The sequence below is a fragment of the Cheilinus undulatus genome, linkage group 13, assembly GCF_018320785.1.
Source record: "Cheilinus undulatus linkage group 13, ASM1832078v1, whole genome shotgun sequence".
In the NCBI taxonomy this organism is placed as follows: domain Eukaryota; kingdom Metazoa; phylum Chordata; class Actinopteri; order Labriformes; family Labridae; genus Cheilinus; species Cheilinus undulatus.
The window spans coordinates 32,830,710-32,854,858 of NC_054877.1; the positions used below are offsets into that span (position 1 = coordinate 32,830,710).

At 39.6% G+C, this 24,149-nt stretch overlaps 2 protein-coding genes across 3 annotated transcripts; one reads left to right on the forward strand and one right to left on the reverse strand.

The window, feature by feature from the left end:
- The first annotated feature begins 1,162 nt into the window (after window positions 1-1,162).
- Window positions 1,163-4,897, forward strand: gfi1aa (growth factor independent 1A transcription repressor a). Of its 2 annotated transcripts, XM_041803919.1 has the most exons (7): window positions 1,163-1,314; window positions 2,479-2,664; window positions 2,794-2,985; window positions 3,423-3,829; window positions 4,062-4,199; window positions 4,322-4,487; window positions 4,599-4,897. In XM_041803919.1, exons 2-7 carry the CDS (start codon window positions 2,553-2,555, stop codon window positions 4,775-4,777), a joined length of 1,194 nt encoding a protein of 397 aa, XP_041659853.1. In that variant the 5' UTR covers window positions 1,163-1,314; window positions 2,479-2,552; the 3' UTR covers window positions 4,778-4,897. The 2 variants fall into 2 exon arrangements, with proteins under 2 accessions (XP_041659853.1, XP_041659854.1); XM_041803920.1 differs by lacking the exon at window positions 1,163-1,314 and having other exon boundaries at window positions 1,680-2,664.
- An 832-nt stretch (window positions 4,898-5,729) lies between these two features.
- rpap2 (RNA polymerase II associated protein 2) lies at window positions 5,730-24,135 on the reverse strand. Its single transcript, XM_041804203.1, has 12 exons — window positions 24,050-24,135; window positions 23,782-23,827; window positions 23,530-23,644; window positions 21,436-21,534; window positions 21,272-21,337; window positions 21,087-21,175; window positions 20,949-20,984; window positions 19,758-20,826; window positions 19,559-19,653; window positions 16,782-16,862; window positions 14,551-14,619; window positions 5,730-5,992 (listed from the first exon to the last, which is right to left on the reverse strand). Exons 1-12 carry the CDS (start codon window positions 24,102-24,104, stop codon window positions 5,848-5,850), a joined length of 1,965 nt encoding a protein of 654 aa, XP_041660137.1. The 5' UTR covers window positions 24,105-24,135; the 3' UTR covers window positions 5,730-5,847.
- Between the last annotated feature and the right edge of the window lie 14 nt (window positions 24,136-24,149).

Consider the following 24,149-nt stretch of genomic DNA (forward strand, 5'->3'; position numbering starts at 1 on the left):
CTTCCGATCTCATGACAACACACTCCACCTGCTGAGCCACAGTCTTGTTTGTTAGTGTTAAGAATTGAGGCCAAACCATTCAATCTTGGTTTCATCAGACCAGAGTATCTTGCTTCTCACAGTCTGGGAGTCCATCAGGTGCTTTTTTTTTTTTCTTTTTTTTTTTTGCAAGCTCCAAGGAGGGTTTCATGTGTTTTGCTGTTGAGCCACTCTGTTGTAAAACCCAGATTAGTGGATGGCTGCTGTGGTGGTTATCCTTCTGGAACATTGTCCCATCTCCACACAGGATCTCTGGAGCTCTGTCAGAGTGACCATCGGCTTCTTGGTCACCTCTCTTACTAAGACCCTTCTCTCTCAATTGCTCAGTTTGGCCAAGCGACCAGCTCTCGAAGAGTCCTGGTGCCAGACTTCTGCCATTTGAGAATTATGGAGGCCACTGGACTCTTGGAGAGCATCAGGATTTTTTGGTGCCTTCCTCAGATCTGTGCCTTGCAACAATCCTGCCTCTGAGCCTGGCAGACTGCTCCTTTGACCTCATAGCTTGTTTTTTTTGCTCTGATGTAGATTGTTAGCTGTGAGGCCTTCTATAGAGGAGTACGCCTTTCCACATCATGTCCAATCAATTTACCACAGGTGGACTCCAATCAAGGTGTAGAAATGCCTCCGAAACAAGTCAAAGAAATGGGAGGCATCCGAGTTACATTCAAATGCTTTTGAAAAGGGTCTGAATACTTATGTAAATGTGATCATTCTGTTTTTCTTTTTATTAAATTTGCAAAAGAATCTAAAAATCTGTTTTCATTTTGTCATTATGAAGCACTGAGGGTGGATTCATGAGGATGTATTTAAATGATTGTAGCATCAGGCTGCAAGATTAAAGTGAAAAAAGTGAAGGGTGTCTAAATACTTTCTGAATTCACCGTACATTAAGTTCCACATAGAACCGTCATTTTAAGAGTCAGGCATCAGTTTGGATTAAACCTTTAATTTATTTAAAGAAATCTTCTCAAACCAGATTATTTTTGCACAATGCAAATTTCGAAAGATTGTGGAGTCCATTATCACAACATGAATCAGTGTTTTTGTTTAACTGTCATGGCTGAGTAACATGAGCACTTGTCAGAGAGTATGACAGAGAGGGAGGGGAAGACTGAAAGAGGCTGTGTGCGTAAAAAAGAAACAAAGTGTGTGTCAGTATGTATGAACAGAGGGGTTTTGCGGTGTCTCTCTGCAGCAGCCTGTGACTGATAGTTTGAAATTCAGACTGACTGTGGACCTAGTTGAAGACTGTGTCAATGCTGCTGCTGATGATGTGTGAGTATGGCACATGTGTTTTTAGCCTAATGCCTCGGCTATCTGCGCTCTGCTTGCAGGTCTCCCACTTGTTGCAGCTGCATCAAACAGAGTCTGTTCCCACAGCGGACACAGATCGATATCCTGCCGCTTTGCTTTGGTCTGACCTTGAACGAAGCAAAGAAAGAAAATCTTCGCTATGATTTGAGCCTGGCAGATGTCAACAAGGAACACTTTTCCCTCTGTGATTTAATTGATCTGATCTTGTATGTGAAATACCTTGCATTTCCTTGAGTGGACATCCTAACTGCGCCTCGTGCATGGTCAGAGAGGGGGGGGTGGGGGTCGGTGGGGGGGGTTTAATCGTGTAAAACAATCAGGCTGAAGCAGTGTCACTGTAAAGTGAAACCTCGGCTCCCCACCAGCAGGCTGTTGTGCAGAGCGGCCGCGCGCGTCTCATTAACTGGATCACCTTACAACCAGTCAAACAAAACAGGTCATTATCCATCCCAGACTGCATGGAACCATCAAAAACACAAAGTTTAGTTCTGAAAGCGATGTAATAATATTCTTACTGTTCCGTTTGGGCTGGCTGATTCTCCAAAAATCAAAGGTTTTATTCAATTATTGTGCGTAAATTTACAGAGTAAGAATTGTTACACACATTTATTAGCATTTCTGCAGACTGAGAAAATCCAAAATCCAATCTCAGGTTTCATTTATTATGAAATGTGCTTATGCTTTTACAGCTTTTCCAAGCTTGGTACCAAACTATCCTTAATTATTTAAACACCAGTGTAACCAAATATAAGAAACAGCAGGTTTAGAGAATGGTGATTTCACTTTTCAATGTAAAACTAATTATATAAACTTTCTGTCAGGTCAAACTAGATTTAAGATGTACTTTACATGCCGTAAGTAAACTGTAAGAAGTATAAAAGAGCCCTGTTTGTGTTCGTTGATTTAACCTACGTCACAATTGTAAGTTAAGGACATAAAATACGACCTCTCCAATCCCATTTCTTTTTCTTCCGGGACCCTTTATGTATAGAGGGGTCATCAGCCTCTGGCCACCTGCCCAGTGACACCTGGTAAACGATACGGCCTCCTTGCGCATGCGTAATAGTCTGCCAAAAATCCCAACGCCGTCTCGCCTGTCAACCAATAGTGTTCCAATCTGTCCAGAGATAAAGTCCGAGCAGCGGAGAGCAGAGGATTGGAGTGGAAGATTTCAGACCTGAACAGACAGGATAACAAACATGCCGAGGTCTTTCCTTGTGAAGAGCAAAAGGGCCCACAGCTACCACCTGCCCCGGTACCCGGACGATGACTACAGCAGACTGGAAACTATCCTGGCTCATGTGTGCGCAGGTAGGTTCATCTGTGCGTAATTACGCACGGTAATGATTGTAGGAGCATTTTATTGACTTGACTAATTCTTCTACAAACAGGCACCAGTTGCACATCTGTATGTGACATGTCTTTACTCTTCTGTCATAGAGAGCAAGTGTCAGGCGGACCTGGAGACGCAGGAGGATGTAAGCGCCGGAGATGACGGACTGATCCCCGGGTCAACGCTGCTGTCCCCGGGGTCTCTGTCCTCCAACTCCCCACTGAGCTGTGGAGGCAGCGTGAGTGACCGAACCTCGGACTGTGATTTCTGGCGGCCTCCGTCTCCTTCCTCATCACCAGGTCCGATTACAAATCCCTTTAAAATGTTTTTAAAGACGTCCTAAAGAATGAAAAAATCACAGCAAGTGGGTCTGTGTTGAGTTGATTTTTGTACGATAGAAGAAGATTTCTAAAAGTGACCTCCGATTTTTTTTGAGTGAATGAATTTCACACAGTAATTTACTGATTTGGGACAAAAGAGATTCGCATAAATAGGATGTAATACTCAAAAAGTCGCGATTTTTAATGCCTTGTGTACTTAAAATCATTGAGAAAGAACGTCAAATTTTGTGCGGAAATCTATTCTGTTTACGTGGTATAAAATCTTCATACGTGGAGTTTGACGTTTACTGTTACTTCTGAAATTCCACCACCCATATCACAGATTCCAGATTTTAACCAGTTAGGCTGATTCTCGCCATCCTGTCCGCTTAAACTAAATCCAAATTCTCTTCCAGATTCAGAGAAGTGCTCCACTCCTTCGGCGGAGGAAGGCCAACACTTCAACATCCCGCTCTTTCCTTACTCCTGGACGGGCTGTTCCAGCTCTGAGCTCAGGCAAATGGTTCAGGGGCCTCATCACCATCATCATCATCACCTGCAGGGCCACAGGGAGTCTCACTCGCCAGTCTACGGCGCAGAGGACGGCGGCAGCGAGCAGCTTTACGCACAACGGGGCAGTGCGCCCGGATGCTACCAGGACTTTTCTTCGGTGGGACAACAGATCTTCAGGATGCGGGACAGAGAGGAACTGTATCTGGATGTGAAGCAGAAGGCCCTTGGGATCGAAATCAAGTCTGAAAGCGACTTTATTTGCTCTAATCTTGAATCAGGCGGATCCTATAAGTGTATAAAGTGTTGTAAGGTAAGTCAGAGTTTACTGAGGCGTTCTCTCACAACTAATCAGATATTTTTACGATAAATTTGCAGATATTTTACATATCATATGTGATTTTTTGTTGGACATAAGGAGCAAATTTAGCCTGAATTCAAGTGTGATTTCACACAAAAGTGACGTGCTAAGAAACATTGGTGCGTAAAAGAAAGCACGAACTACTTAAACTTAAAAGTACCAATCCGTCTATTTTTCCACACAGGTCTTCTCCACGCCTCACGGGCTGGAGGTTCATGTGCGGCGCTCCCACAGCGGCACGCGGCCGTTTGAGTGCGGCATCTGCGGGAAAACGTTCGGACACGCAGTGAGCCTGGATCAGCACAGAGCGGTCCACTCGCAGGTAGGCTTCCAATTCAACTCCGAGGCTTTTTTCCCCCCTCGCGGCCTTCCGTATTTTTCGATTGTTTACATCACTTCTGGGTCTCCTGGAATTAAATCTTACCCCCAAAAAATTCCTTGCAGGAGAGAAGCTTCAGCTGTAAAATCTGCGGCAAAAGCTTCAAGCGCTCCTCCACGCTCTCCACGCACCTTCTCATCCACTCGGACACGCGGCCTTATCCGTGCCAGTACTGCGGGAAGAGGTTTCACCAGAAGTCCGACATGAAAAAGCACACATTCATCCACACAGGTGAGACGCTGAACGGTCATCGTTTCAAAGAAAATCAATAATAATCAATGCCACGTCGTGCGTCACGCGTAAAATGTCTCATCCAGCTGCGTGATCTCTTTCCTGCTCTAGGTGAGAAACCGCACAAGTGCCAGGTGTGCGGGAAGGCCTTCAGTCAGAGCTCCAATCTGATCACACACAGCAGGAAACACACAGGCTTCAAACCTTTCGGCTGTGACCTGTGTGGGAAGGGATTTCAGAGGAAAGTGGACCTGAGGAGACACAAGGAGACGCAGCACGGACTCAAATGAGCAGACTCAGCGTGAAACCCTGCACTTTAACTATCTCTACTGTGTTTTATGCTATTCTATTTAATGTCGAATTGCAATTCTTTCTTTTATTGAATTGTATTATTTAGTCTGAGATATTCTGATTTTATGGAAATAAACGTTATTTATCAAGTATGTTTGAGCTTCATTGTATGGGTGAAAAATCTCATGAAAGAGGCTGTAACATTACATTTTAAGTTATTTCTGCTATGCATTAGCCCCCTTTTCCTGCAAAAACTCTGCTTTGTGACAGTTAAACTCTGTTTTTTAATGTAGCCAGATTAAATATCAACTTTTAGAGCTCACTTTTCAATTTATTTTCTTTTGGGAATTTATAAACCTACATCTGATTACTTAAAATCATAGAAAAACAGTTCTCAATGTTTACTTTTTTCTTTTTTGCAAAAATTAAATCCCTTAATAGATTAAAACTCTAATGCACGTTTCGAAAAGCTTAACCCCCAGCATTGTAAAGAACCAGAAGCTGTGCTGAGCTCTGTAGGCCATCAATCACAACCCCTGTCCTGCATGACAGCTCTGAGTTTCTCTATCTCCACCATTAAAGAGAAAAACGTTTTGTTGCATGCGCCACCTGGTCAAAACCAAATATTTTCAGACTCATGCGCTGTTAACATACCCATATAACAAATGCCATTATGGTGCCATAAAGCTCAGTGTGAAGGAAGTCTGAAGAAATAGCATCACTTTTATGACAGCAGCAGCAGCAGCAGCGTGTCCACATGGTGTTTACACAGAGGGAAAAGCTGGGTGTGATTTATTTGGCCCTGCAGAAGTTAAACATTCAGGGCTCTAAAACTTAAAGGATCTGATTTTGCACACACAGATTGTGTTCATGAAGACATGCTGCTGCAAGAGAAACCTGCAGAATCCACTTCTGGATCCTGGATAAGATAAAACACACAAGGACATGAGATTTCTGTTTAACTTACTGGTTTTATTTGTGGGAAACAAAAATAGTCAGGTTTGTTGAACTCAGTCTGAGATCCTGAGTGTTTGTTGTTTAAATGCCCATTTTTGAATGTTTATATGTGTCAGTGTGCAGGGGTTTTAAACATTCGGACTAAGTCCAGGAGGTCCTGCTTCTGAAGGCCGAGCTCTTCCATCAGCGTGTTCAGATAGTCAACGGATGCTGGCTTCTTTAATGCTTCACGCACCACCACAGACACCTCACACAACCTGAAACACAGAAATAGAAAACGTGATGCAGATTTTTGTAATCACATCATGATACATTGATACCCTGATTGATTTCTGATCCTAGTACAGCCTGCCTCTGCCTGTTCAGTTGAGGTTTTTGTGCCACTTTACATGCACAGATACATCCGAAAGTGCTTTGCAAAAAGATTTTAAACCTTTTAAACAGGAAAAAAATCTTGAACATTAAATGACAATGGAAAGCAATCCAACAAAAAATCATAAAAAACAACAACAAAAGGATCATGTTAAGAAAAAGTATAATTAAACTGAATTGAAATTAAAATGTTTTGGTTTCTATTTTCAAAAATTCCAAAGAATTTGTCACCTTAGATCCAGGGAGAGGCTGTTCAGAAGTTACAAAACTACAAGCAGTCTCATCAGAATCCTCAGAGCAGTGAGAGGCAGTGGAAGATATGAGAGTTTGGTTTGGGATTGTCAGTTAATATAAAAAGGTTTCACCCTCTGGGATGTTTTACTATTTATTGATGTTTTTAACCAAATCATGGTCAAATAATTTGGCTTCTTTGACTAAAGAAATTAAAAAAATAAACCCGCTTTAATGTCAAAGTGAAAACATATTCCTACAAAGTAATGGCAATTAAATAAAAATATGTAGTGCTAAATTAGTGACTGCATAAATCACCCCCAAGTCAATATTTAGTAGATGCACCTTTGGCTGCAATCACAGCACTGAAGTCTGTGTGGATACGTCACTCAGGCTTGCACATATTGACACTACTATTTTTCTCTATTCTTCTTTGCAAAACTTCTCAGGCTCTGTCAGGTTGTATGGGGAGGGGATCCAGTGTGAACATGCCTTTTAAGACCAGCTGCAAATTCTCTACTAGACTGAGGTCTGTGCTTTGGCTTTTGGCTTTCACTGTATGCTTCCAGTTATTGTCTTGCTGAAAAATAATTTTTCTTCCAAGCCACAGTTCTCTTGTAGACTGAATAAGACTGTCCTCCAGGAATTTCCTCTATTTTGCTGCATTCATTTTACCCTCAACCTTTACGAGCCTTCCAGGGCCAGCTGCCGAGAAACATCCCCATAGCATGATGCTGCCACAACTGTGCTTAAAGTTTTGACTGGGGAAGAACCCGGGCAACAGTTGTTGTATGCAGAGTCTCTCCCATCTCTGCTAAACTCCTCCAGAGTAGTCACAGGTGTCTTGGTGGCCTCTCTCACTAATCTCCTTCTTGCACAGTCACTCAGTTTATGAGGTCGGCCTGATCTAGGCAGATTTACACATGTGCCATATTCCTTCCACTTCTTGATAATGGATTAAATTGAACTGTGGGGGATGTTGAGTGCCTTGGATTTCTTTTTGCAGCCATTGACTAACTTGTCTTTTCTCCAAGTTGCTTGGAGTGTTTTTTTGTCTTCATGGTGTAATGGTAGCCAGGAATACTGATTAAGTAGTGACTGGACCTTTAAGACATAGGTGTCCTTTTACTACAACCACTTGAGACACATTCACTGCACTCAGGTGATCCCCACTTCACTAGCTGGAGACTACTAGCACCTGTTGGCTGGAATGAATATCGGTTGGATGAAAATTTATGCAGTCACTTATTTTAAATTACATACTTTTATTTAATTTATATTACTCTGTGGAAATTGATTTTCACTTGGCCATTAAAAGTTTTTTTTTTAATCAAAGAAGTCAAATCATATTGACCATAATTGATTTACAAAATCAATAAAGGGGAAAACATCCAAATGTTTTACTGAAAAATGTATAAAATGCATGGCATTCAATGACAAACGAAGGATTCAAATCATGTAAGGCCCTGTGGATATAATCTTTAAGGTAGTAAAACAGAGAGTACGTACAGTTAAGACCTCTTTTTGTTAAGTGCTATACAATTAAAACTAATTGACTGATTGATGAAGTTAATTTTCTTATTTCTAATTTGGAGACAGTAACTTCTACAATTGAGATGTTTTTTCCCTTACAAGTTGAATCATTTCTAATGAAGCTGCATGACTGAGTCATACAGAAAATTTTGACTAAAATACAAATAAAGTTTTACAAAAATCCCATTAGGGGTTCTAGTTCTGAGTCAGAGCACTAATCTAGATCACCCAGTAAAACTGCTCATGACCTACATCTGAACTTCAGACAGAGACAAGCATTAAGGTGTTTTGTTTTATATCCATCTGTCTGGGTCATCCTTGTCAACATATCTTTGAAGCCCTTTGAGAGATTTTCTTCAAACTCTGCAAAAATGTATACTTTGACTCAAGGATGACCTGGTTACATTTAGGAGGTCAAGATCACTGGGTCTCGTGTTCATCCCTTGCTTGTCAGATGTCAAGGAAGCACCCCACCACAGAAACCACCCCATCCCCTTTGACCCATCTCTGTACTTTCACTGTCTGATAATCGTAAACCTCAAAGAAGCATGTAGCTACCAAATCTCTGGTCGGATGAAACCAAGATTGAACTGTCTGGCCTCAATTCTAAATGTTATGTCTGAAGGAAACCGCCACTCATCACCTGCCCAGTACCATCCCAAAAGTGAAGCATGGTGGGGCAGCATCATGCTGTGGGAGTGTTTTTCAGCAGCATGGACTGAGAGAACGGGTAGAGGGAAAGCTGAACGGAGCTGAAGTACAAAGAAATCAATGAAAACCTGCTCCTCACCGCACAGGACCTCATATTTGGCTGAAGGTTCACTTTTCAAGAAGTCAAATACCCTAAGCACACAGCCCAGACAACACAGGAGTGGCTCGGGGACAACTCTATGAATGTCCTAGAGAGGCCCAACCAGAGCCCTGACTATCAAACATCTCTGGAGAGACCTGAAAATGGCTGTCCACTGACAGTCCACATTCAACCTGACTGAGCTTGAGAGGATTTGCAACAAAATTCACCCAAAATCAATATTTGGTTTGCCACAGTAGAACAAACTTTAGATGTTAAAAAACTTACATTTAAAATAGCAAGACCTTGCAAAAATGAATAAGATTTATCCAGAAAACAGACTAGGTACAATGATATAAATGTATCCGAAGATGTGTAATAAAATGGCACCTACCCCCTTTAGCTATCCTGGGGGGGGGGGGGCTCTCAATGAACAGCTGTCTTCTAAAATTAATTTTAACCATTGCAATAAAGTATTTTAAAAAAGAGAGGATTTGCCTGGAAGAATGGCAGAAAATCCACCAGTCCAGGTGTGCAAAGCTTGTTGCATCATATACAAAAAGATTTGAGGCGGTAATCGTTGCCAAATGTGCTTCAATAAGCACCGAGTAAAGGGTCTAAATACTTTGTCAGTGTGATGTTTCAGTTTTTTTCTTAATAAATCTGCAAAAATGTCTAAAATTCTGTTTCACTTTGTCATTATGGGGTATTGAGTGTAGGTTAATGAGAGAAAAAAGTATTTTTTATTCATTAAATTTATTTGATAGGGACAATGCACATGACACAGTGCAACTTCAAGTTAAAAGTAACTGATGTTTCACATATAGAGATTATAGATTTTACTAGTTTCCATCTCCTGTCCCTAGTTAGGCTTTTACAGAATGACAGAAGGTAAAAGGAAAGATATCAGGTTTGCATAGGATTACACAATGAATTGAAATAAAATTAAATGATTGTAGCATCAGGCTGCAACATAACTGCAACATAGAGGGTCCTTTCTGAGTACACTTTAAATCCATTCATAATTTTTTATTTCAAAAATAAGCCAAGAATCTCCAGAAAACAACTGAAATGTACTGGTTACCAAAAGAAAATTAGGTCAAATAAAAATGTATGGCTGTTTAAGCTTAGGTCAATCAGTTATTAACATAACATACACTCTAAGCTTTAATCATTGAAACTACCAAAAAAAAGCAGAATAAATACAGGTTAATATGGTCAGTTTACTGTGCTGTAGAGGGGTCTTGGTTCAACTTGAAAATCAATGCAGTGTTATAGTTGCTCTTTGTTTTTGTAAAGAAGGATTTAACAGTTTCTACAATGCATGCATCATTACATTTTATTTACTCTGTTGCTCCCTGATAATGAGTAGTTTCCTGTTGTCTTCTTGGTATTTCAACTTTGAGAGTTGCAAATCAGATACAGAAAAATGCGTAATGTCTCATTACAGAGGAAAACAAACAGCAAGGAATGTCATCACAGTGACCAAAATAGTGATTTGGTCTCTTAATTGCCCAAAAGTAATCCCGTTATCAGAGGAAAAGCAGATGTATCATGAGAAGATCATTTAAATAAGCTAAAAAAAGCTCTAAGAACAACTGTGTTAAGAGGTTATGAGATCAACACAACAGAAAAAAATAAAATGACTCATTATCATTGAAAAATAAGGGTAAAGAGAGTGTAAGGATGCAGGTCCACTTTGGGCTTCCAAAGGATCATTTACATGTGTTAGTTGTACATAAATGTGTTATAATCTATTAAATCAGCATTAATACCCTGCTCTAAGTTCACAGTCTCTGCAACAGTCCAGTCCAGCCCCCCCCCCCCCCCCCCCACCTGTGTGGAGGTGCACTGCTGCTTAATCTCAGGTTCACCTCGGGGTCTAGTATTGCAGGGGGGGCATGCATTATTCAGCCAGCCTGAACAATAGAGGCCAGCGTAGCTCTGCAGCTGCCGTGCAGCAGACAGATACGACAGCGCAACAAATTATTCATGATGGAGGAATGGAAGGACGGAGGAGCTTGAAGTTAAATGAAATCATAGAGCAGCAGAGGGACATGTGACTGAGGGAGTAAGTGTTTCCAGAAGAGGCTGACCATCAAAGACTGATCAAGTAAAAGATAACTGATAAAAGGGACATGATCAAATGTAAAAAAAACATTTTTATGTGCAAAAACAGATATTAAAAAACACCTCCAAGTACAAGAAAAGACACCTGAAACAATGACTCCTTTTATATTTTTAAAAACCATGGATCTTTTAATTTAACCAATCTGCTCTTCTATCCTTTTTATGCTTTTCCAACTTCTATGCTTACAAAAGCTAACTCTAGGAACAACACACAAATTCAAATGTTTTTGTGCTTTTCTCTGGTATGGCATGGTAAGGGTGGTAAACCAGTTTCAATACTGCCACCAGTAAAAAATGTATTTTTTTTTTAACATTGTCATCCCCAGTTTAAATATTTGTGTTGAGCGGGGTGCACACCTGAGACTTAGTGATGCTGATGTAGGCGTAATGTGACAGACAACCGCTCAAGAGTCCAGTCATCACAACGTGTCACTCCACCACCAAAGAGCAGCCAGATAACCAGCTAAATGTCACCCATTTGTATCCATGTGATTAATGCAAAGCACAATACTAAGGTAAATGGTGTGTTCTCTCCTCCAAGAGTTTCATAACTGTAAACAGTGGCGCCACCAGCCGTAATCCTGTATGCACTGTGCATGCATTTTTTTGGCCAGTATACATATCTTTAATGAAAATAAAACCATAAAAACAGCTGATGGTAGTTTTATTCACTACAATTTCTCTCCTCTTCCTGTTTTTGAGTTGCACTCTGTGCTGCGTCCTCTCAAAAACATCATGACACATATACATTTGAAGCAAGGCATATGATTAGTGCAGCGTAACTTGTAGTGCAAGTGCTGAGCGCTCCTTCAGCTGCTTACGTTGGTCAAAAGCATATCTAAGGACAACGATGACAGACAAATATCTGAGTGAACTGGTACGGATGGACATTCATAAGGGTATTGACATACTGTAGACACAGAGGCTGTTCTTCAAGAGTTTGACACAACAGGAAGACTGATTATCTTCTTTTAGGTAGGAAAGCTGTTAATTTTTTCCCCACCTTTTCATTGCTTATATTGACGAATAAGCTTGTTATAACTGATGCGATTTCTCTTCTAACTCTAGCTGCTCAAAAAATAATGTTTCCAAATAACTAAATAATTCCCTGCTTAGCTTACTGAATTTTACTTCACACTCCCCTGGAGGCCCAGCACATTGCTTTCAACATTTAGCAGCTGACTGCTGTTTTAGGGAGCTTTCTGGCTAGTGTGGTTAATTTGAGTTTTGGTGCAGTACTTGCAGCATTAGTCTCCCTCTCTCTCTCACATATGCCAAATTGTCCTCCTGGTGGTGCCACTGACTGTAATAACAGCAACATGAAGCGAGTGCTTGCTTTGTACAGCATCTTCGCCGGCCTGTCTGGGGCTTCAATATGAACTGTTCTTAAGACAGTTTGTCTTTAGCCCAGCACCTCAGCAACTCTTATTACAAGGGCTTAACCAGCTGTTTAAAGGTGTCTTTAAACTGATGAGATGTTGTTTTAGGTCCATGATTCAAAGAAGCAGCCTACAAACAAACCAAACAGCAAAACAAAAGAAAAGTGATGAAGTTGGTGCTGTGAGAAGCGACAGTATTGCAGAGGAAAAGTCTGTCGGCTTTGAAAATTTGAACTTAATGCAGTTGTGTGTTTTATGTGTAGATGTTTGCAGTCAAAAGATCTCAGTTGCTTAAAGAGTTATAGATTTGTGTCACCTACTTCACCTTAAGCTGCTAAACACTTATTGTACTTTTTGTCAAGTTGAAGTGTGCTCACAATGAAAATGGTGATATTGTTACAAACAGGCCAGAGGCCACAGAGAGAGTCATAAATCTGAAACAGTCAAGGATCAGGTGAAAGTTTTCCCAGCCGGGGCAATTTAAAGTGTTGTTTTTGCTTGGAAGTTTACACAGGAGTTGAGCTGTGTGTAGTTGTGTGTGTGTATGAAGTGTACAAGGCTTTTTATATGTCTGCATCACGGATCTGGAGGGAGGTAATCAGGTGGAGATAAGACCATGAGGTGTCTCTGTGTACTCAGACGGGAGCAGCACGGAACTGCCCATGAACAGCTAGCAACACACAAACACACACGTACACCATATGGCATTTAGCAAAAACAATCCCACACAAAATCTTCTCTTTTCAAACGCACCATGATGGCAAAAGTCAGCTCCAATCACAGGGAAGGTCTTGGTGACGACCCCCCCCCCCATCATAACAAACAGGATAATTGTGAATTAGAACTACTGCCTGATGTCTCCATGCTTCAGTGTAGCCTAAAATTCTTAGGCAGTGAAAGTACAGTGGTGGAACAAGATGGGCTGGGGTGGTTTGAGTGGAGAAAGTGGAGTTAGCTACGGGCTAGTCACTCTTAATTTTTTCTTTAGTCCAGTTTTGATATGCTTTACAACACTCCATAATATGCTTGGTATTGGATTTGGTGATGTGAGGCTTGTATGTAGCTGTTCAGCCATGGAAACCCATTCCATGAAGATCCCACCACATTGTTTTTGTGCTTAGATTTCTCTTCATAACAACTCATTTTGAATCACAAATGTTTGCAAATGGAGACTGCATGGCTAGGTGCTTGATTTTAAACACCTGTGGCAAACAGGTCTGATTAAAACACCTAAATTCAATAATCAACAGGTGTGACCAAATTCTTCTGTCCATATAGTGAATATCCCATGGTGGGATATGTGAATTTATCTGGCATGTAGGGTTAAGTCAGGGTGGATTTTGTGCAAAGTTTGAAAAAAAAAAAAAAAATCCCTCAAAGAGCTCTTGGATTATGTGTAGACAGACAACCTGAAAAAACAGTGTCTGTGAAGGCATAAAATGCACACAGCTGTTGTGTTCATTTTATTGAGAGGGACCTGGAGGACCTCCACTTCATACCAGATCGTTTTGCTTGTTAACCCGAAAACTCACATTTTTTTCGTCTACTTGTATTTCTTTATGTGGCTGACTTGCCTCTATTAATATGGTGGTGACACATGGAGAAAACAATGAAGAAGACGTTTAGTTTAAGTAACTTCTTGAGCGACTGCCAGTGATTTTCCGACTTCCGGTGTGAAGTGGAGGTCCTCGGCTGCATCCAGGTACTCTTAATTTCAATGAGTACAAAAATGTAAGCATATCTCTAACAGTAAAGCCAATTCAAGTACCAGTTTTCATCAATGGATTTTTTTCACTTCATCTCATCTTGTAGATTTAAAAAAACTATTAAAAGAAAAATACAAATTACCCTTGATACATGATCGTTGTTTATCAGGCTCCATGCTATTGTCGTGATTTTGAACACGTTTATTACACCATGTGTTTCTCATATCTTGCAGGCCTGACATGTTTATGTGTATGTATTATGTTTGTTTCCTTGTTCTTTAGTTGCTGTTTAGAAAAATATATTTTTGTTTATATACTCTGGAAAAAATGCACATACATATACCAGTTGTGTCAATGACTGATACCTTTGAGGAGCATAACTTGCATAAATAACATTGTTGTCTACTGTTTAATTCTGCTTTATGTTACAATTTGCAAATGAAATGAAAAGAAAAAAAATCACACTCTCATATTTTCACATACAGACAGTTGCACACACCCAAACAGTGAAGAACAGTGGGTTTTTGGTTTGCTGACACAGTTTATTTCCTGGGAAACAATGCTCTTTAATTCCTCTGTAGTTTTTCTTTCTCTCACTCCACTGACTCTTACTGAGCATCATTTTAAAGATGAAGTGCTACAGTCATACACAGACACGCACGTTAGAAACTTACAGATGGAGGAGCACAACAGCGATGAGGGTCCACATCGGAGTTTTGTGAATGATATTTGTGTTGGTGAACCTGTCAAAGAAAGAAAAACAAAACCTCAGACCTTAAGATGAGATTTTCCTTCATTTTACAGTGAGGTCTGAATCATAATCGTCACACTCATGCAAAAGTGAATAATCACCTGATTCTTCTGATAAGTATTTGAGGTAAAACAAGTAAGTCAGAGGTCAGAACAGCTTCCATAAACACTTAGGGTAATCGGGCAGTGATGTATGAGTGTGTGACAGCGTTGTGTATGTTCTTTAGTTCAATACTTCACACATGCCAGTGAGTGCTCTGACAGAACAAAGACAATTCCTGGAAGCAGAACTGCAGACGTGTTACTCACCACACAGTGACTGAATAGCAAAGCTACTGGAAACATCCTAACCAGCTAATGAGAACATAAAGGGTTTTAATGTGGCAGGAAATGTACAATTTGGTACAAGTTTGAAGGATTTTTACATTGAAAGCTACACTGACTGCTACTGAGAAAAAAAGCAATCATTCATGATTCAAGATTCAGATTCAAGGTGTTTACTGTCACTCCAAATGTGGGTACTGTTATGGATAGCTGAATGTGTCAGGATGTTGGGAAGATTTCCCCACATAACCTGTTCACAACTCGCCCTGTTTGTCAGGGAAAACTTTGTGCATCTGCGATGACTGCTCACAGCTGATGGCTGTTTCTAATCAGCTGGTCTGGGAGGCTATACAGGCAGGATGTTTGTTGGTCAGTCCAGTTAATAAAGTCAAAACCATCAAATGGCTATTCTTCGCTTTGGGGGTTTAAAAAAGGAAATTTGTGTTCGAGTGTTTTTTGTGTGAGTAAGGGGGAAAACATTGATCTTTGATTTTCCACGTTACCCCTTATCTTGTTTCTTGGGATGCACGCTGTTAAATGGTTCAATTTGTTCATCAAATTAGCTGGCGGAAGATTCATTCAAATATCCATAACGGGAAAACTTTTTGCAGGTTGGTTCTTTGTAATTTGAACAAGACAGATCAATTGATAATGTTATTCTAAGAACACCTGCTATAAAAATGTTTGCTTTTTAAAAACTGGATGTTATTTATTTCTGTCAGCTCCTCCTGTCTTTAATCCCAGCTTCACCCAGTCAGTCTGAAGTGGGAACATCTTTGTTGGAGTAAAGAAGCTTCAGAAAAGTCAAGAGCTGAAAAATGTATGGTGCAAAAACAGAGTAAAAAGATGGAAATACTTCAACATCTTTACGATTTAATTGTCCTCAAAGGGCACAAATACTATGGCAAGACTTGATAAAAACACAGTAAAATATGTCCATTGCATCTATGTTAAAATTTAAGCAAATCTGCCTCTTTTACAGCAGATATTTCACTTTTAATTGCAGGGAGGAGCAACAACGTTTCCTATTACATTAAAAAAAACAAGTGTCCAGTACAAAGTGGGTAATTTGATTGCAGAAGTTGTTATAATGTCTGTCAAATAAAAGTCTGTAGCTGACAAATATTATACATTACGCCTAGGTTTCATTCTGGCCAGCAGGGGGGCCCCAAAGCCCATGAAATCTTCACAGTGTTGCTGAAGAAGTAAACAAAACTCATTCATTGATTGTAGGTATAAGATTTAAGCAACCTTTGCTGTATTGGAGCAATCTGTTAAGTTTGTTATATCTCAAGTTCTGCATTAACTGAACTCAAAGGATAAACTCTCAGTTGCCTTTCCCAGGTTCTAACCGAAGAAAATAATAATCTTATTCGGGAATAGATGCATGCACTTTAATTAAATTTAAGAACCAAAAAACATGGAGTAGTTAATTACTTACACAATTTACCTCGATATATCGATAGAAGTCGATATATGTCTTATATGATAAAAATCTTTGAAGGTAACTCAAAAAACAACAAATAGCAGTGCCTGGGTGCACCTTTTTTATTTTAACCACACAGTTGAGCTTCATATCTTTCTCTCAAACAGGATGTTTCAACACACTGCAGCAGTGATGCAGCAGAACTTCACTGTGTTTTACAAAAATCAGGTGTAACTATTGACTCTAGAACAATTCTTCCTTCTTAAAAGCTAGAAATCCTGTTTGTGACACATTTTAGGTTGTTGGAGAGCTAAATTTAAAAATGCAAAACAACATGTGTGTGACCTCCTCTCAGAGGAGACCTGTGGGGAGGAGGCTGTGTGGGTGTTTGTGTGCAGCACTGACCTAAATGTTCTGACCAGGTTGTTCAGGTCAGTGGAGATGTCACTCATGGTGAGATGCAACGGACCAACAATGTTTTTCAGACTGCACAACACAAAGACACAAAAATGAGAGGGAGAATACACAAACTTCAAACCCATTATAATTGATCTGTGTGTTAAATAACATACATATAGGCACATCGACCACTTCATCAGGTACAGCTGTTCAGCTGGTCATAACACAAGTTTCTAAGCAGCTGATCACATGGCAGTAATCAACGCACGAGCTGATGTTCAAAAAGAGCATCCACTGTGAAAGAAAAGGGATTTTGAACCTGCCATGGTTGTTGGTGTCAGACGGGCTAGTTTCAAATTTCACAAACTTATCTGCTTGGATTTTCACACACAACCGTCAGTAGTGTTTACTGAGAACAGTCTGGTAAAGAGGAAATATCCAGATGCTGACAGCCCTTGGGATAAAATGTCTTATTGATGGCAGAGGCTAAAGAAGAATGACCAAACTGGTTCAAGCTGACTGAGATACACAGCATCCCTGAACGCACAACAAATCAAACCTTGAAGCAGACGAGCTGCAGCAGCAGAGGACCACACTGGATGCCACTTCTGTCAGCTAACAACTGGAAACTGAGGCTAAAGGAAACTAGAAAAACCTTGTCTGATCTGTTGAGTCTTGATTTCTGTTACAACATTTGAATGGTAGGGTTGGAATGGGGTGTAATAAACAGGCTAGACCACCAACATACATGTCAGGTTCATAGTCATTTCAGCACCTTTCATTTACATTCTGATGCTCAATTTGAACTTTAGCAGGTTATTTTGACCATGTCTACATGCCAAAATTCACTGGTGGCTGCCCTGTGATTGGCTGATTAGAGGTTTATGCTTATGAGCAGTTAAACAGGTCTGGAATTATTTAAATCATCATTAATCATAGACTTTTCTACATTTTAGCAAAATTAATCTCCTTTTAGCCACATCTTGAAATTCTACCAATTTTCACTTAAAACTGCTTTTTTGGTTTGATTTGGGTTTTGGTACAACTAACTACGGTCAACAATTTGGGAAAATAATCTAATTTTGATTTTTTTTTACCCAATATTGTGATTTAATATGTGATTGTTTCTTAAGTTCCTCATCTCATGATTTTCCAACAAAAACAAGCAATAATTCATTCTATATTATAACCAACACAATATTAGATTAAACTAGGGGTAGACAATTTTGAAAAAAAATCTAATTGTGATGATTTTGACTCATTCTGCAAATTGGATATGGATGCTGTATTAAAGGGAGTGATGATTTTTATTATAATTCTCATATTTGACATTAAAAACATACAAATCCATGAAGAAAATTTGATTTTTTTTGTACACGATTCTAAAAATATGCCACTTAAATGATTGCATGAAATGTAATGTATAACATTTCTGCTGCAAAAAAACTTTTAAACTGGTATTTTGACACAAATTTCAGGTTAAAGAAATAGTGCACCACCTGCAATTTGGAAATTGCAGCAGACCATATTGCGATTTAATCTCATTTGCGATTAACTGCCCAGCCCTACAACTAACTGACTTCCCGCTAGAAAAGAAGTTAATGTCATAATCTTCCATCTACCCAAAGTTCCTTATTTCAACAACAGAAAAAGGAGCTTGTCATGGACTGCAAGGAAAATAAAGGAACAGTAAAAAGGTAAATGTTTGATTTCACAAGGTGCAGATGACTGTTGACAAGTCCACTGAGCTATCTGAGCTTTTTACAACAAAATATTTTTTCCAATTGACATTACTTTGCAAAAATTTTTTAGCTTTGAATTTGTTATTTTTTTAAGCATAACTATATTGACGATGACTGATTTATAAAATCATTAAAAGAGTAAAACATCCAAGCGGGTGAATACTTTTTACAGGCACCGTATTTTACATCACTGTAGTAAAGGGAGAAAAGAGCATGTGATTTGAGTGATTTAAAAATAATGCAATAATTATGGACCTTAACTGCTGACAGCACTGATAATTACATTTTATTTCTAATTATTTAATAGATTTATTTTTCTTTACAGCATTCCTTTTGTCATTTTAACCTTTGACCAGTTCCAGCTACATTCATTTGAGTTTACGTTATTTACTGGCATAGCAAACCACAGATATAATTTGGAACAAGTACTCATGAGCAGGCTGTCTACCAGTTAATGTTGTTAATATTAATATGAGACTAGGCTTTCATTGCCTGGGAACAAAAGCAAGTCTCTGTGAAAGATGTTTCAAGAGAATAATTAAACCTCACAAATCCTGAACCATGAACAGAGATGGAGTCACGTAGCAGTAAGGAGCAGAGAGACCTACCAAGGACATCATGTTGTGGTCTTTGTTTTTATTTTGGCGGGTTTTATTGGCTGCTTTAATCATTTTTTTAATTTTTCAAACTTTCTGTTGTGTTTCCTTTTCCTCTTCTCATTGAGTTTTGATGTCCTGTGTGAAGTAATTTGTATTGCCTTGTCGCTAAAATATCCTACACAAATAAACTTGCCTTGCCAAGTTTATACATCTTAGATGGTAAATGTAAGCAGGTTCAAACAGACAAAAAGAGAAGAGTTGGGAAACATTTAGGCAGCTCTTTTTTATATCAGGTGTAGTATATGAAAGGTAATGACTGCCAAAGACATTTAAGTCTGGTGTTTAAACTTTTTAGGTCGGAAGGAAAACACGCCTGTTTTATTCAATGTCAATGCAGTAATAAAACATACCAAAACACACAAATAAAAACAATAACACCCACCAGCTGTTCAGTTTCTCTACTGTGATTTTTTTCTGGATGAGGTGCTGAGCCCGTGAGTCAACAAGTGGCAGAGCTGGATCCTTCCTGCTCTGGTCCTGAGGGGTACAAACATTATGCATGAGTGTCGCAGAGAAACTGTTATTGATTAGATCTGTCTTATTTAAATCTGTTAATACCCCTAGATTTTTTTCTCTCTCACCTTGTCTCTGTCTGGCTTATTTTCCTCCTCAGGCAGGATCCAGGTCCCCTTATAAAATTCCCTGACTCTCAGCACCATCTGCTGACTCTCCTTCCTCAGTGTCTTATAATCCGGAGCAGCAGCAGATGGTCTCTTCTGCTCCTCAGGATCGACTCCTACATCTTCTCTGGTCACCTCATCATCTAGATCATCTTCATCTAGCTCCTCCTCATCTTCTTCTTTGTCTTTAACATCAAAGAAAGGAGGACCCAGTGAATGATCATCACCGTATAGAAATTTCAGGGTCTCATCAGTGCTCCACTCCTTCAGTGTTCTCTTCAGACACTCCAGGAGGTTCAGGCGGATGGATTCAGGTTTGGCTTCAGCGGTGAGCAGATCTCTTAGCCCTGCTGCTCCTCTTTTACTCATGCCAACCTGAGTGATGTTTAGGCCTGGTTGTTCTGTCAGTGCAGTGCTTTGGTTGTTTGAATTTGTGCCATTTAGACTAAGAGAAGGAGAATTTTTGCTTTCTGGTGGTTGGTTTAACTCAATACTTGCTGCAGAATTGAGGAGAGGTGGGTTTTCTGCATGCGCAACTTTTGAGTCAACAGTCAAGGGAGCAGTGTGAGGGGCTGAGTCAGATACACTGCATGAACTCATCTTATTTGTGGCTTCCTCCACCTTAGCATCCACTTGCAATTTTTCCTCCTGGTTTTCACTCAATTTGTCTCTGTCTAATAAATGTGGCTGTTTCACCCTTTCTGCATTCTTACTCTCCGTCTCTGCTTCATCCTCTGTCTTCTTTTGTTTCCTTTGCCTCCCCAACTTTCCTCTTTCTCCTTTTGTATCCTTATCATTACGTTTTGGCAGGTCGCCCCAGTGCACTCTGGGTCCCTGCCGTTGGGAAACAACACTGGAAACAAAGTCCTGCTCCTGCTCAGTGTCACTGCTCTCACTGTGGTTTAGGCTGTCAGCATTGGGACGCTGCTGAGAGCTGGGATGATTCTCAGGTTGAGCCGCCTGCGGGTTCTCGATGTCTGCCTCTTGTAGAGGCCGCTCTGACAGCAGCACCTCCTCACCAGAACTCCCACTGCATGGACACAGGTTACACTGCATGAGCCGATTTCCTAAAAATCTTCTGCATATCCCATTTGGAACATCCATGAAATGCAAAAAGGTACTTTGCTTTTTAAATTAAAAAATGATACATACCTATCTCCTTTCTTCATCAACTTAATCTCTGCAGGACTAACATTGAGGGAGAAAATAAACCCAGATTGAATATGTTATAAAAGCTCACATTCATTTAGTACTTTTCATTCAGAACGACAATAGGAATGGCGCACATACCTCTCATGCTGCCTGAGCCAAAGGGGTGTTTTTGATATTTGTAGCTCAAACTCTTTTGATGCTTTGTAGCAGAAGTTACTGCAAAAACACTGATCAGCAGGGAAGGAGCACAAACACAGTTAATTTTTATCTATCTTCAACACATATTAAGTTAATTTTCTGAAGCCATAAATTACGGCACTAACCTTGCGTTCTGTGATGTCATAAACCTTGTTAGTTTTGGTACAAATTTTGAACTGCTGAGATGGGACCTATAAAAGTATTAAGATAAAAAAGAAGCATAGCACTTGAGATACAAGCAGATTTGCTACTTAACCAGGGCTCTGAAGAGTGATGTTTAGTCTCTTACCTTGCCCAGTTTATTTGGACATATGGGATATCCGCATAGTTTAGCGATGGATCTCTCCTCCACGACATCTTTATAATTAGCCGGAGCAATGAGTCTTGCCTGTAGAGAAAACAGAAACACGTTGCCAATCGAGTTAGTTTGGTAAAAAAGAAAAACCTGAACAGTGGTTGAAACTCCACAAATGAGTTCTCAGTGTATTCATTCCACTTTACTCAACTGTTCCCCACTATGTTTCAAAAAGAAAACGTTTGAAGAGATCTGTAAGAAAGTCTTGCTTCAGGCTACCCCATGATTCCCAAGGTTACATTTTGAGACTTTTTAAGAATTTTTAAAGGCCACTTTAAAATGAGGTATATAAATCTACAAGAAAAAATATTCAATTTCATATATATATATATATATATATATATATATATATATATATATATATATATATATATATATAATATAACATAATACATAGGAGTTGTACAGTCAAATATGATCTTTCCTAAGTGGAAAGAACAACAAGATGATAGCTCTCTGACCAGATTGTTAAGGTGAAGTCACTCCTCTACAATAAAGTCAAATATATATATATAGAGAGAGAGAGCAAAGGGTCTCCTCTGGCAAGAACAAAGCAGAGAGTCAATCTTATTGCATACTGATGAAGCATACACACTGTGTCCTTTGGGACATTGGTTTCCAACCTGGGGTCTGGGACCCCCTGGGAGTGGGTGAGGGTGGGGGGGACTTTGTGTGCTCCGAGGCTGTCAGAATTAGATTTGCAAATATTGACCAAAACCATGATAAAGCAGTTGTTAAGTAATTTATACAAAGTTTTTTGAGTTTGTTGATTTTTGATGGCAACTTTTTCTTCTCTCTTGGATACGGGGGGGGCACTTTTCTTAGGTACATGTAGGAGGGGAGGCTCCAAGGAAAAATGTTTGGGAAACACTGCTTTAGGAGGATCTAAAGGCACAGGTGAGAATTCTAACTCAGTGGATAACTTCACTCATAGTGCAAATGTGTCCAACTAAAACAACAACAATCCACTATAAACAAAACCAAAAGAAACCCAGCAGGGATCACTGTATAACATGCAACATCCAAAAACAAATACACAAGTATAACATGTAAACACTCTTCCCAAGGGTATGATGGGGAACTCTGTCCACACATCACCCCAGATTTGAAATGGCAGTGGGCAGAGCTTAGATCGATCTTTATAGAGTTGAACTGACACTGATGAATCGGCACTGTCCAATAAACCCAACACTGAAGATCATTTCACTCAGAATTGAGTTACAATCACAACTTGGGAGTTTAAATCAACTGTGAAGTGTTTAACCCTGAGATATCAACACTCCAGTTTTTGCTTTGAACGGTTGATTTGGGATGTGTTGTGGAATAACTCTCTCGCTATGTGCTACTGTGTAGTCAACAGAGGTGTAAAAAGTACAAAAGTATTATATTCAAGTAAAAGTACAGATTTTCTGGTTAGAATTAGCTTAAAACAATGTGACTGCAAAAAAAAACGTTTGTGGCAGGTAGACTTTTTGATCCACCGGTGGTTAATAGACAAAAAAGTTTAATTCCAACACTGAAACAGACCTCTGTCCGCTCAAGTCTTTTTCTTTGTTCATCATCATTCCTAACACTTTAAAGTGTGTTCTAATTTTTAGATTTGTTCATCCGCAAACTTTGAATTTTGTGCTTTAAGGAATTAAGTTTTAGGTATGAACTACATCTTAATATCCATACTGGTACAAGATTATTTTGTAAATATCGACATACTGGATACTGGCAAATTAAATATTGCACATTCCTACTTTAAATGAATTGCTTTTTACTTTTACTTGAGTAGATTTACAGAACAGTACTTTTACTTAGGTAAATTTTAACTAAAGTAACTGTACTTTTACTTAAGTACAATAGTCTTGTACTCTTCCCACCTCTGCCACCAGGATACGTCAACGAGAAATAACCGTCGGTCTTATTCTAATGGATCAAAGCTTGTGTTGAGTTAAGTAGCTTTTCCATGTGGTTTTATGTGCAAGCTAGGTGTTCATGCTCCTGTTTCTCTGCTATAAAGTGATCTAGAAGCACACGTACACAGTCAACCAGGAAGTCTTCAGCCACACTGTCCTCCAACAGACGCTCCACCACCTTCAGGGCTCTTTTCTCCAACTCCAATTTCTCCCTCAGCTTCTCCTTCACCAGCTCTCTCCTGTCACAACACACATTTTGAGTGGGCTTTTACATACTGACATACAAGACCACGACTCTCTGAAGCAACATGGTTATAACAAAAGCAGGCTGCAGTGTTTATTACAACTCCAGCAATGCAAAGATGCACTTGCACACCTTCTGGCTTCTTCTTCGGCGGTCAGTGCTCTTACTTTTTTCCCACCTGTCACACAAAAGCAGATAAACATGTTTAAAGTGTTGTCATGACTTTATATTATATCAAATTAAAGAAGTGAAACGGTTAGTCGACACTGACGTCGATAGGAACTTCCCAAGGCAGTTATTTGAAACTAGTTTAATCGCTTTACTGCTGTCTGTGCGGCTCTGGGTATTCCCATGAAGCTATACATTAACAAAAGACAATGAAAAAGTAATGAAAACAAGCCTTTTTTCGATGTTTTGGCAGTGCCTGCACTCAATCCCCTTCGCTCGGTCTCCATGCTGTCTGTTTTCTACGTTTTCACATTTGACCTGTGACGTTTATA

What these genes read in the sequence shown, in the direction of transcription:
- gfi1aa (XM_041803919.1), top strand. Translation starts at nt 2,553, where the DNA reads ATGCCGAGGTCTTTCCTTGTGAAGAGCAAAAGGGCCCACAGCTACCAC. An exon ending in CCTGGCTCATGTGTGCGCAG is followed by an intron (nt 2,665 to 2,793) that starts GTAGGTTCATCT and finishes CTTCTGTCATAG; the next exon opens with AGAGCAAGTGTCAGGCGGAC. An exon ending in GTCTCCTTCCTCATCACCAG is followed by an intron (nt 2,986 to 3,422) that starts GTCCGATTACAA and finishes ATTCTCTTCCAG; the next exon opens with ATTCAGAGAAGTGCTCCACT.
- rpap2 (XM_041804203.1), bottom strand. Translation starts at nt 24,104, where the DNA reads ATGGAGACCGAGCGAAGGGGATTGAGTGCAGGCACTGCCAAAACATCG. An exon ending in TGCCAAAACATCGAAAAAAG is followed by an intron (nt 23,828 to 24,049) that starts GCTTGTTTTCAT and finishes TTTGTGTGACAG; the next exon opens with GTGGGAAAAAAGTAAGAGCA. An exon ending in AAGACTTCCTGGTTGACTGT is followed by an intron (nt 21,535 to 23,529) that starts GTACGTGTGCTT and finishes TTTTCTCTACAG; the next exon opens with GCAAGACTCATTGCTCCGGC.